Raw genomic sequence first — 14,013 nt, forward strand, 5'->3', positions numbered from 1 at the left:
CGTAAGTTTGACTTTACACTTTAGCCTTCTATAGACATATACAAAAGTGATAACTACTAATCCATTATATTAAGAAAAATAAATAGATTATGTATAATGACATTTTCTTTACCAAACACATAAATCAAAACTCAAAAGTGCTGTTGTTGAGATCTCCATCACTTAAACTAGCAAAATGGGTCAACTGTGTGATATAATTTTTTATGGATTAGAAATCCCAACCATTTGTTTATTTAACCAAATCCTAATTGTTGTTTACATTATTCACAAGAAAATAAATATTAAAAAATAAAATAAAATAAAGATAGCATCGCGAAGGTCAAAGGGGAAAGGATTGGACAACAGAAAACCTGAAAAGGACTGTGACTTTGAACAATATATTTTACCATTTGGTGGGTTAATATGAATTTGGAATTCCCAAATGCAAAACCTTGGAAAGAATGCGTCTAAATTTTGCTTTTCTTTCTAATTAAATAATTTTGTCCAACAGACCATGTAGAAGTGTTATCCAATAAGAATGGGTACACAAAGTTACATGAAATGGTTTGATCCGTGACTCAAGTCTGTAATTGTAGCCCAATACTTTCTAAATGGACATTCAGTTTCTAGTTGTGTACCCATTTTCCACACAATGCGTAAAGCCCAACCATGGGCTGCGATTCCATGAGATGAGACTGTTAAGTAAGCAGTCTCTCTGTTGTTGTTGTTTAACTTTTTGCGGTTGAGCTACTAATATTCAATTTGGTTCCATTTCAAAAATCTATACAACTAAACTTGTAATCACAATTTATAAAACATTCGAATCAAACTACATCTATGAATTTGGATTGATTTAGTTTGTGTAATTTAATTGTCCGTTTGAGAGTATTTTAAGAATATTTACTGGATGGTGAAGAAAGAAAAAAGAAAGTGTATTTCATATAAATTATTTTTTATAAATTTTTATTTATTTAGTATGAAATAAAAATAAATTTTAATATTTTTTGAATATAATATATTTGGATTTCATTAAAAATTTCAAATCAATACAAATAATATAAGGAGGACATGACTCCTCTCTTGAGGACCAGAGACATAGAACAATTTGCATGATGGAGTATTATTAATGATACCTCTAAAAATATAAATAACTTTAATTTATACAAAGAATGGAGAGTCTCCATACGGAATTTATTCAATTTGCATTTATAAATGTAAATTTCTTTTTTCCAATTTTAGAGTTGTTTGGCAAAATTAGCTGTTTTGGTAGCTTATTTTTGAAGCTATTAGTTGTTTTAGTAGTATTTAGCTATTAACTGTTTTAGTAGCATGTAGCTTCATGAAACGTTAAAGCTAAAAGTTATATAAGTTAACTTTTCACAAAACACTATCTTAACCTCTAAAAATTAGGTCAAACGTTTTATTACTGAATACTATAAAAAGTAGCTCGTTTTGATTGGTTAAAATGCTAAAACTTACTTAAAAAGTTGTTGTTGCCAAACATAGCCTTAGTTACTTTATTATGAGTGAATGAATTAATGAATTAAAACTTACATAAAAATCTGTATATATATCCTCTTTCATCAATCCTACTAAAAGTAAATATCAAGTAGCATATATAATTTCTCCAAAAACAAATTAATTTAAATAATTTGCTTGTCAATCAGGTATAGTCTGCTTCTGCTGTATTGCCCATAATTTTATTCTGATCCATTGATCTCATGTATAAAAAAGAAGCAAAAAAAATTATTAAAAATTCAGATTATATATATGTCAATTTCAAACGAGCTAAAAATAAATAAATAACGCAAATAATTTTAGGTATTGGCATTATTATAATCAATTGCTTTCTTCAGGATTCTCAAAGAATCGTCTAACATTTAAACGGGCGATGTTGATAGCAACATATTTTATATCATCATTATCGTATGTGAAATTTATCTTTATATACTTTTTTTTTTCTTTACCTTTTTAAGGAAGTTGGAAAAAATTAAACATGATGTTTTGTTGTAGGATAGGTACGTGACCAGTTTCCTTTTGTTTATGCCACTTTGAGAATGTATATTTTCTAAATGTAGATTTGAATATTTTTTTTTATTTTCATTATTCTTTCATTTTTTATGATAAGATGTACTTTTCATTATTTGTGTGATAGCCTCCAAGATAATTATGTAACCACTACATGATTGCCATGATAATTATTTCTATCATAGCTTTGTCTATGTTCTTATAAGCAAGACTGTCCTTATCCTGCCCATGCTTAGTATTGTTTTATGTTTTGCATTCATTTCAAGAAATAGAGCATACTGACTTGTGATTTTGCTTAGATATTATTGATTTCCATCCCTTGATTATATATATTTCTAATGATATGTTTGTTATGGTGTAATCAATCGTGTGATGGAATGAAAATTACATTATATATTTGATTACATTATTTGGTTAGATTTTTTTTAAACAATGTAATATAATTTTCATTACTTAAATTGATGTAATATTCATTATATAAAAAAAAATATGTATTATCTATTGCATCAAGGACATGTAATATCAATTACATCAAGTCACTTTAATGAATAATTTGAATATATATATATATATATATATATATATATATATATATATATATATATATTAGTTTTAATTTTATTATTCAAATTATTTAAAAAAATATGAATTCCTTTATTTTGTTAAGAAATCCATGCACTTTGTTAGCTAATAGTAAACATCTAAATCTCGTCTATATGGTTATTTGTAATTCTTGATATTATTATTAATGAATTACATTTAAAAAAGAAAAAAACTCATCATACGAGCTATAAGATAAACACAAATTGATCCTTTCAAAAAAAAAAAAAAAAAAAAAAAAAAAAAAAAAAAAAAAAAAAAGAGAAGATAAACACAAATTGAGGTGAATTCTAAGATTAGCTAAAACTTATTTTATTATGATATTTATAGTAGTATTGTTAATTACGACATCGATGAGTCGTTTCCAAGTAGTAGTACATTTTGATTTCTTACAAGCAAGAAATCATTATTTATTTATTCATTTCAATCTTCTCTTTCATAATATCACACGATTCATGCAAGAAAAATTGTATTAATGCTGACATTCAATTGCTAATTAGCTCACCTGTTGATTATGTTGTTTAATTAAGAAGTCAATGATCCAAATCTTTGATGATATATGAATTTCCTTTATAATTTTTAAATTTATTTGAAAATAAAAAATTAAAAAAAACTTTGTTATATGTTTTTGGTGGGATGATACTAGTAGTGTTAACGAGTCTTTTCCGTATAAATTAATAATTGGTATATAAATTTATAATTGGCATAAAAGAAATTGTGTGATTCAACATATAGTTCATTCTTTTAGGAAAGTAATTTTTCTGAATGTGCATTGCACTTGTTATCTATATTATGTGATTTAATTTTCTATTAATATTTTATCTATGAAATAATATTATAAACTATTTTTATATTATTAAAATCAAAATATTAAAATAGTTTTCCTTTTTTATATATCCTTTGTTGTCAAAACAACAAATTATTTTTTGGTCTAGACAATTACTTATCCCTCCTTCTACATTTAAAAAAAGTATAGGATTTTCAATTTAGTTAAAATAATTAAATTGTAATACATTGAATTATTAAAATAAAATAAATTGAGTTATTTATTGCTTGTTTATATATATATATATATATATATATTAACACCAATTTATTAATCTACCTAAATAACGTTAGTTGAAAAATCATGAGAAACTCTATAACTAGGATTTTTTTAAAAGCCATAAGTCTGCATGTATATATCATGTGTCCAAGTTGCCATATTTTATTTGCAATCTGCTGCAAGTGCTAGTTTGAACCAGTTGAGTTGTGTTATAATTTTAAGGGAAAATAATTATTTCGTCCTGAGGTTTGTCATAATTATTTAAGTAGTTTCCGACATTTATACAAATATTTATAACGTTCTTGAGGTTCACTTCTGTCATATTAATTGGTCCTTCCGTCCAAAAAATACACTTTTTCCGTTAATTTTGAGAGGAAAATAAGAAATTATCCTTTGAGAAAATAATTATTTCGTCCCTGAGGTTTGCCGTAATTATATAAGTAGTCTCTGACATTTATACAAATATTTATAACGTCCTTGAGGTTCATTTCCGTCCAAAAAATACATTTTTTCCGTTAATTTTGAGAGGAGACGAAATTATCCTTTATAAATTTTCATTGAGATTATTGTCAATCCCTTTCCTCTAAAATACCTAAAACTCAAATTTTCACCATCTTCCTCAACCCAACGCGGTCTTCATTGCCACCACCGTGTCTCTGTCTACCATCATCTACATAACTAGATAACCACCAAAACTGAAACTCGATATCCAAACTCAATCAAGCCATCATCACCTTCATCCATTTATCTCTCTCTCCTTGATTAGAGTATTTAGGGTAGTTTGGTCATTCTATTAAAAATTAACAGTAAAAAATATGTTTTTTGGATGGAAGGACCAAGTAATATGACGGAAGTAAATCTCAGATATGTTATAAATATTTGTATAAATGTCGGGAACTATTTAAATAATTATGGCAAACCTCGGGGACGAAATAATTATTTTCCCTTTTAGTTTGGTGGTGATCCGGTTATGAAGATGATGGTTGACAGAGACACGGTGATGGCAATGAAAACCGCATTGGGTTGAGGAAGATGGTGAAAGTTTGAGTTTTAGGTATTTTAGAGGGAAGAGATTGACAATAATGTCAATGAAAACTTATAAAGGATAATTTCGTCTTTTTCTCTCAAAATTAACGGAAAAAGTGTATTTTTTGGACTGAAAAACTAATTAATATGACGAAAGTGAACCTCAGGGACATTATAAATATTTGTATAAATGTCGGGGACTACTTAAATAATTATGGCAAATCTCAGGGACAAAATAATTATTTTTCCAAAGGATAATTTCGTCTTTTCCTCTCAAAATTAGCAGAAAAAATGTATTTTTTGGACGGAAGGACCAGTTAATATGACAGAAATGAACCTTAGGGACGTTATAAATATTTGTATAAATATCGGGGACTATTTAAATAATTATGGCAAACCTCAGGGACGAAATAATTATTTTCCCTAATTTTATTACAAGTTAATTGACAAATCTTCGCACTTGGGATTGAGTTTCTATATGTGCCAGCTTCACTCATTAATCATTAAAATGATGATGGTGTTAGTCAGTGGTTTGCAGGGGTGCAGTTAGGATAATTATTTTAGAGAGCTAATTGAAAATTTTTTTAACTTTTAAAGAGGTCAAATATAATTTTTTTTTTTAGATTTTTAAGGAACAAATTGCAATTTTTTATAATAAAAAAAATTCTTAGGATAGCCCAGACCCCTTCAACCCTAATGAACTTTATTCTTGATTTTTTTTCATTTATATAAAAAGCGAAAAGTATGAGATTTCGATTTCTGAGTTATTTATTTTACAAGAGATTTTATTGAAATTGAGACGTAGCTTAATTGATTTTGATGTTGAAGTTGTTGGTGTCTTCTATGTTGCATATAACTTCCTCAAATGGTTACACTTTTTCAGATCCACTTCCGAGATCGCCAACTCTATTTGACTGGACGTGGAAATCGTGTTAAAGAAAGAGTGGTTCATGGGTTTTCTCTCTCACACACTGCATTTCCAATGTGTTTTTGAGAGAAACAGGTAGCTTGATTAAGTTAACCTAAGATTATATGTGAGACCCACTGAAATTAATATTTTATTAAAAATTTTAAGATTAATTGCAATATAAATATCAAATTAGAGTGCAATTGCAAAAGGTAATAAAATTCAGGATAAACTAATATATTAGGCTAACTAAATATACATATACATAGCATATCCGATCATGAATTTCAAAGCCTTTTTTCCATTTATGTTTTCTTTTTTTAAGTAATAAATAATATAAGCTTTTTTTTTTTCTCATTCTCCTTTGAAGATAACGTAAAAAAGAAATCAATCGTCCAAAGATGAGAGCACTTATTAAGAGAGTGGTTTAAAGTTTTTATAGATGATTAAGAAAGCAATTAAATATATAAAGTCATGATATCTGTTAAGAGAATAAAAGCTTTTGACTAGTAGCATACATAAATAGACCTTGTATTATATAATCAAATATTATTGTATATTATTATTTTTAACTTTGAATATATAAAGTTACACAAATAATTGTACTTCCTGCGTGGATACTTAAATATTATTTTAATAATTATTGTAGTTAATTATATTATTATTTTTTATAAACTATTATAAACTAATTATTTAGGAAAAAACAATGAAACTATACTTGAAATAAATCAGTAACGGTAGATATCAAAATAATTTTTAATAATTAGAGAAAATTAAAACATAATTTGTAATAACATAAATATTTTTAAATATATTCTTAATTAATTGTACATTTTAGTTATACAAAGGTAGACAATATTATTATGATTAAGCTGATAATGTAAATGGACAAACTCCTTATATATAGCAAATGAAGTAATTAATAATATTTAGAACATCCAAATGCCAAATTAGACGGGGGATGAATTTTTTGCAAGTTAACATATACCATTTCAAACTTAACATATAACATTTAATTATATATATATATATATATATATATATATATATATATATATATATATATATCTATTAATTACTTTTCTACTTAAAATATTATTTTTTGCAAAATAAATTATTCAATTAAAATCTATATATATGTATGTATATAATTTTTTAATTTAAAAAGATAGATACGACTTTTTAAAAAAATCATAATTATATACTTATTTAATATTTTATATATATCTACTATTTTTCTATTAATATTAAATAAATTTAGAAAAAAATAAATTATCCAATAAAAAAAACATATAGATCAAGAAATAACTTTTAGTTTTAATAGATAGAAATAGTTTTTATTGAAAAATCAGTAATAACTATCTAGTTATTTAATAATTTATATATCCATTATTTTTCTATTAATATTATATAAATTTTAAGAGATAGATATTTTTGTGAGAAAAAAAATAAAGAAGCATATATATATACACACACACTAGTGTTCAAGAACGTGCTGTGCACATTGTTACTCGTTGAACATGTCTGTTAGAATGATTATTTATAATATATTTTTTCATATATTTTTATTAACTTTTACAAAGATAATATGAAAATTTAATATTTTATTACATCTATAAAAATAGGTGCAAACCATTATCTTACATATCTAGTATTTGATGAAAAATTTTAATAATTTTTTATAATAGATTTTTTTACAAAATGGAATAGTTACAAAATTGAAAATAAACAACTATTTGATCCAAGATCTAGTCATATATAAAAATAAATACATATATAAATTATTGGTAATCAAATTCAAATTTTTTTGTAATAGTATACCAAAATTAAAAAAAAATCAAAATGCAGTGAAAATAGAATCTGCTTAAGAAGAGAAAAGGAAGTGCAAGCATACAAAAGGATGTGCCGGAGAAGAGATATGCAGTGAAAATAGAATCTGAATTTTGGTTATAATTTTAGCAACGCATAAAAATTCTGTTGCTAACTCGTTTGTACAACGAACTCAAGCAGGAAAAAAAAAAAAATTTAGGTTATATTTTTAGAAACGGAAAAAGATTCGTTGCTAGCATACTTATAGAACCCTTTATCAATTGTTAGCAACAGAAGAAAAAAGAAACAAGATTTGTTAATTAATTAAAGTAATATAAAATCAATTTAGGTTATAATTTTAGAAACGAATAAAAGTTCTGTTGCTAACACAGTTATAGAACCCTTCAACTGTTAGCAACAGAAAAATAATGAAACAATATTTGTTAATTAATAAAAATAATATGATTAAGGAAACTAATATAATCAATCTAATTAAAATCGTTTAATTAGGATGTGACTAAATTATCATTAATGATATTGTTAATCAACCGATAAAATACAAATAAAATTTGAAATTTCTATACAAACAAAAAAATTATGATTTATGCACACCAATGCATAATCTAGTGACTTAACAATAAATTCAAATTCGAATCTTCTTTCTCCTATATTCAAAAAATAATTATGATTTATTATATTATAATTTAAATATCGAAATTTCCATGGTTCCATCGAAATACTTGAAAATAAAAAATAAAAAATATTATCATGACAAGTATTAATCTTACAATCAAAATAAAATTTAAAATAAAAAGAAGAAAGAAAAGAGAAGTGGAAAAGCAAGCATACCAAAAGATGCACCACGGAAGAGATATGCAATGAATTTCAGGTTTCTGCAAATGTTTTGGTTATAAATTTAGCAACGGATCGAAATTCCGTTGCTAACCCGTTTGCAAATCCTTTGAATAATGAAACAGAATTTATTAATTAATTAAAATCAATTTAGGTTGTAGTTTTAGAAATGGAAAAAAATTCCGTTGTAATCCGTAAGTAGAATCCTTTGTCAAGTTTGTAACGAATCTATAAATCTATAAATTTATAACTCTAAACACAAACAAAAAGGTTGAAGGGATTACTAAATTATAAGAAATATAAATAAAAACTATTCTATTAACTTATAAAAAGAGAGAGTTAATACTTACCACAAGGAAAAAACATGATTGTATCCTTAATAATCCCAAAATTAGCAAAATCTTGAAGTAATAATTCTTGATAGTCAAAAGAAACAAATTCTTGATAGCGAAAACAATTAAAACTTGATAGTCAAAAGCGATTAAAACTAAACATATATATAGTTGTATGGTAGAATAAATTCCTAATTAATATTAATATAATAAAAATAATAAATTGATACTATAATTAAAATAGGATTATATTAAACTTTCTAATAAAATTTAGATTCAAATAGGAATAAAAAGCCAATAAAATTAAAAGTTTTCTAATTAACAAATAACTAAATTATCCTTATTGTTAGCAATTAAATTAAAAGTTCATAAGGGGCGTTTTAGGGACCCAATATTTCCCATTCATACTTATATATATATTAGTTTTATGTTATCTTAAAATAAATTTGAAAAAAAATAAAGTTTTCCAATTAAAATGTAGATAGGATAAAAGATAATAGTATTGCTTATAATTAGAAAACATAGTTAATTGATGAATATAATTTTTGAAAAAAAAGGGATAAGTATCTGGTTATTTATGTATTTAGAAATAAATAAATTTGAAAAATAGAGAAGAAAAAATAAATAAGGATCACAGTGGTGGTAGCAAATATAATGTAACTATTAACCATAAGAAATAAGAAATTAACTATAAGTAGTACTGAGAAATAAGAAATTCATGACCAAAAATAATCTTTTTTTTTGTAGAAAACCAAAATCTACAAATTGAATAAATAACTATAATCTTCTAAAGGCAAAAAAAGTTGTGTACAATGTTTATGATCATCGATGTGATAAAATCAGTTCATCTATTTGAGGGGTACAACTTATGTATATGGAAGGTATCCAAAGTCTTTAAACAATCTTTCTCACTCAATATTTAGAAAACAAAGAAGATCACAAAGAAGATCCTTACTTCATCGTGAGACTCTCGGCTTCTTCATCTAAAGTCTTCTTTACTCCTTCGTTCATTGCTATCATTGTACTCCTCTTTGTTGCCTTTGCTCTTTTAACTTGTACGTGTATAATCTTCTCTATTGATGCATCGACCAATCTGCAATGCATGTGTCCAAATTAACCCATTTCCACCTTCCTACGAATGCATCCGATTTCTATGTGGTTATTGCTTGTACTATTTACATATTCATCTTTAGATCTCACATTTCCTACTCATTTGGCGATATTTAATATTTTTTAATTGCCATAATCAACCATAATTAGTCTTATAGTAGAACTTCTCCTTCAATTTAGTGGAAACCTGGAACTTTATTTATGATACTATATTGCCATATTTATCCATTTCAATGTCTCAGATCAAACAGTACATGTTATCATCGGATGACTGACAATGCAATTTAAAAAATAAAAAACTAAAAAAAAAAGTTGTAAAAAGAAAAACAAAAATTCAAAACTTTTTAAGGAAAAAGTTGAGATGAGAACATTTAATAGGTATGTTATCCAAATCAGGGGTGAAAGTAATAGATAATGTGAGAAAGAGAATCATAAAAAGTATAAGAATAAAAACTACCTTAATTTTGATAGCTACCTGCTTAGAAAGAAAATATTTAATTAGAAACAATAAAAAGCTTAATAAAAAACAGGTAATAAAACCAATTGCCATCAATCATTCACAGAATTAAATTGAAATGTGGTTTACAGATGCAAAAAGAAAAAAAAAAAAAAAAGAAAAAGAATAGGAAACCAAAAAACAATGGAAATGATAAAGATGACTTTCTCCCATTTTTGCCCTTTCTTTTTTAGAGATAACGTAAAAAAAAAATCAATTTGACAAATTTAATCCCCACAGATGAAGGCATAACTTTGATTCGAGAAAGTGCACTTACTAAGAGAGTGTTTAAAGTTTTTAGATATTAGTTAAGAAAGCAACGATACCTATAAATTACAACAAAATATGCATTAATTTGATTAAATTATATTTTATCTCACATTAGTATTTTATTTATTGTATTTAATATAAATAAAGTCAAAATTGGAAAATATTTATTATTTACTCCTTGAAATTTCCAAAGTAACATGCATTACATATAATTAATTAATTCAATATAATTAAGCTATGTAGGTAGGTATAATTAGACCATAACATACTTAGAGTTACATGCCTATAAATAGCATTCAATGCAGTTGTCTTTGCATAATATTCTTCACTTGTTTAATTATCTAGGCAATCTCTCTCTCATACGTTATATAGACAGACACAATGGTTGAAACTAACGAGAAGGATTCTTTTTCAGGAGAGGATGAGACTATCCCTCTTATTGATTACTCAATGCTTGTCTCTGCTGATCCACTTCTTCAGTCTCAGGCTGTACAAGACCTAGCCAGAGCCTGTCTTCACTTTGGCTTCTTCACTGTATGCAAAATCATGCTTGCTTTTTCCTTTTTTCTTTTTCAAACAGTTACCCATATAATAATCTTCCTTTTTTTTTTTTATTTTTTTAATTACCATGTTGTGATTGTCCTCTGCCATTTTCATTTCACCGTATCAAATTCGCCTAATCAGAGTAATTCTCATTATGTATGCACTTTTTGCAGTTACCTTGAATATCCCCATGTATCATTTGGGTATTAAGATTATTTTAGTTTCGAGGTTCATGGCTGCTTCTCCTACGAGTGATTGTTAATTTGTTATTACTATTATAATATGAAACCTTACGATCTTCGCAAACTATAATTAGTAAATAAAATATTAATGATGTTGTTTCAGTTACTATTGCATGGAAATTAAAAAATAGAAAACGGTATGTGATAAACTAATATATCGAAGCAAATGATACACGTGCAGGTGACAAACCATACAGTACCAGACACAGTGATTAAAGGAGTGATAGATAAGCTCTTTGAGTTCTTCGATCTGCCTGAGGATGAGAAGCTCAAGTACGATACTAAAGATCCCAGAGATTTAATCAGGTGGGGCAAAGGCAACCTTAACCAGGTTAGCAGGGAATTCATCAAGGTGGCAGTGCGTCCTACCTTTCATTGCCCTCCTAATCCTCCTGGTTTAAGGTATACAAATAAATAATTTTTCCATTGCAACAATTTTTATAACGCAGCTAGAAGTCTAGAATTTAAAAGAAAAAAGAAAAGAAAAAGAGAAAAGAAAGCTACTCTAACTACCATGTTAAGTGTTAACCATCTGCCTCTAATTGCTAATAAAATTTTACAAGCACTAAATATTTGTTTTTTTTTTCTTTCAAAGTGAGAGTTTACTGGAATATAGCACAAAAGTGAGAGAGCTGGGAATTGGACTACTTGGAGGGATTTCAAGAGCTTTAGGACTTGAACAACACTACATAGAGAGGAAAATGAAGTTGGAATCAGGCTATGATTTCTTTACTGCAAATGACTATCCATCACGCAAAAATTCTGAAAATCGACTCGGTCAATTCGCTCATATTGATCCCAGTCTTCTTATTCTCATAATCCAAAATGTGAGCGGTGGCTTGCAAGTCCAGCATAATGGCAAATGGCTGAACGTAAATCTTAAGCCTAACTGGATTTTTGTTAATGTTGCTGATCATCTTGAGGTATTGTTTACTTCTCATTCTTTTATATTATGATCAATTTGAAAAAAAAAAAAAAAAAAGGCCCTTATCTTTTGTTTTACAGATTTTAACAAATGGAAAATACAAGAGTGCCTTACATCGAGTGGTGGTGAATAATGAAGTCAGAAGGGTAACTCTACCTCTATTCTTGGGACCATCATTGGACACAGTTGTGACGCCTGCACCAGAGTTTACAGACGATGGCCACCCACCTGCATATCTTGGGATGACCTACAAACAATACTTGGAATATAACCAATTCCATGTCATTGATGGAAAGTCATGCCTCAACCAGATTCGACTCTGAAACATCATCAATAATTTTCTATCATTTACTGTTTTGGTTTTAAGTGAAGCTTTTAGTTCTTATTAGGGTTTATCTTCAGTTTATGCTCCAACCGATTATTCAGATATACGATCTAAGGAAACTACATGCCGTTTATTCATGGGTGGAGCAACCCTTTTATTCTTGTTTATGCTTATCCTATATGATTGTTGTGGTTTAAATAAAGCTTTGGAGGAGGATTAATCATAGATGGCAAGGCACAGAATTACCATTTGGAAGTTCATGTTCTTAGTCATCCTCCTCCTGGAATGGATTACTGGTTATTACATCTGATGATGTTGGTGTTTCATATTCTTGAGTTTGTCTGTAGTCTCTTTGGAGTTTATATAGCTCCCTGTTGTAACCAAAATAAATAAATAATGCCTTGTGGTTTTCTTAGAGTTTGCGTATGAAGAAATTATTGAGTGCATCACAAGAATGCAATACATATTTAAATCGAAAGAAATCTTTAAAAAAAAAAAAAAAGAAAGAAATAAAGAAAGAAAAGCAGTTACGGGAGGGACAGGCATGAATTACCAAGCAAAATATGTTTTGGGGAAGAATACAATTCCGATTTTGGGCAAGTCCATTAAGGGAAAAAGACCTGTACATTTTATGGACTAAGGGGTTACTTCCTGCTTCCTAAAAGCATAAAGATTTATTCCAAATAAAAAATCGAGCTTAATTTACTCGAACCTGATCCAACGGCTCATCTTGATTCAACTAATAAAAAATAATTTCTTTTGTTAGAATGGAGACATTTCTAACTATTTGGTAATTAACAGCTTGCTTGGAACATGGTGTTTTTTTTTAGTATTTTTATCAAGTAAATCTTTTTGGGATTTAATTGATTCTTCCATTTTTTTTTTATCAAGATACCACGTCAATACAATGAGTTGAAATGACAATTCAACGAATAGAACACTTTTTAAAAATGGTAAGGCTATCTAGTACTGTCATAATGCCCGCAGACAGTTTGGGATGGTCCTTATTTTCTTTTTTTTTTTTTTTTTGAATCAAAAGAAGAGAACCGATGATTTTATTTCTTTTAACATGGATTTTTTCTATCTGACCTGCATTTTTTTAGGATTCTAAAGAAGAGAATTGAATAGTTATTTTTACCGAACACTTCTAATTTAATAACTATATAAGCTAAAAGTTAATTGCTAACAATTAAGTATTAATAAAATATTTAATAACTACTAAAACAATTAATACTGCGGAACAAATTATATGCAAAAGAGAGAATAGAAGGGTTTAGGGCTTTTCTAATTATTACTTGCTGTTTGGATTTTTTTTAGACTTGTCATGAGTTGTAGCAACCAGCAAAGGCTAGATAACCTTCTGCATTACTAAGATTAATGTTTATATTATTGAATTATTAGTTATGGCTCTCTGCATATATTGAACCCTACAATATAATATATATATAGCTTGAAATGCAATTTTGCGAGAAAGTGACTGCACAACAACAGAATCACCATAACGTATAGAAAGTGATTGTCCAG

General features: G+C 27.0%; 1 protein-coding gene across 1 annotated transcript; it reads left to right on the top strand.

Moving 5' to 3' along the window:
• The first annotated feature begins 10,795 nt into the window (after nucleotides 1–10,795).
• LOC149493539 (2-oxoglutarate-dependent dioxygenase 19-like) lies at nucleotides 10,796–12,904 on the top strand. The gene is made up of 4 exons (XM_089726183.1): nucleotides 10,796–10,988; nucleotides 11,421–11,641; nucleotides 11,835–12,162; nucleotides 12,245–12,904. Exons 1-4 carry the CDS (start codon nucleotides 10,836–10,838, stop codon nucleotides 12,485–12,487), a joined length of 945 nt encoding a protein of 314 aa, XP_089582309.1. The 5' UTR covers nucleotides 10,796–10,835; the 3' UTR covers nucleotides 12,488–12,904.
• The last annotated feature ends 1,109 nt before the right edge of the window (nucleotides 12,905–14,013 follow it).

Source organism: Jatropha curcas, chromosome 9 (assembly GCF_041381405.1).
Source record: "Jatropha curcas cultivar XTBG-Jc1 chromosome 9, XTBG_Jcur_1.0, whole genome shotgun sequence".
NCBI classification, from domain to species: domain Eukaryota; kingdom Viridiplantae; phylum Streptophyta; class Magnoliopsida; order Malpighiales; family Euphorbiaceae; genus Jatropha; species Jatropha curcas.

Coding starts and splice junctions, on each gene's coding strand:
- LOC149493539 (XM_089726183.1), top strand. CDS start 10,836: ATGGTTGAAACTAACGAGAAGGATTCTTTTTCAGGAGAGGATGAGACT. Junction 10,989..11,420: donor TTCACTTTGGCTTCTTCACT/GTATGCAAAATC, acceptor ATACACGTGCAG/GTGACAAACCATACAGTACC. Junction 11,642..11,834: donor CCTAATCCTCCTGGTTTAAG/GTATACAAATAA, acceptor TTTCTTTCAAAG/TGAGAGTTTACTGGAATATA.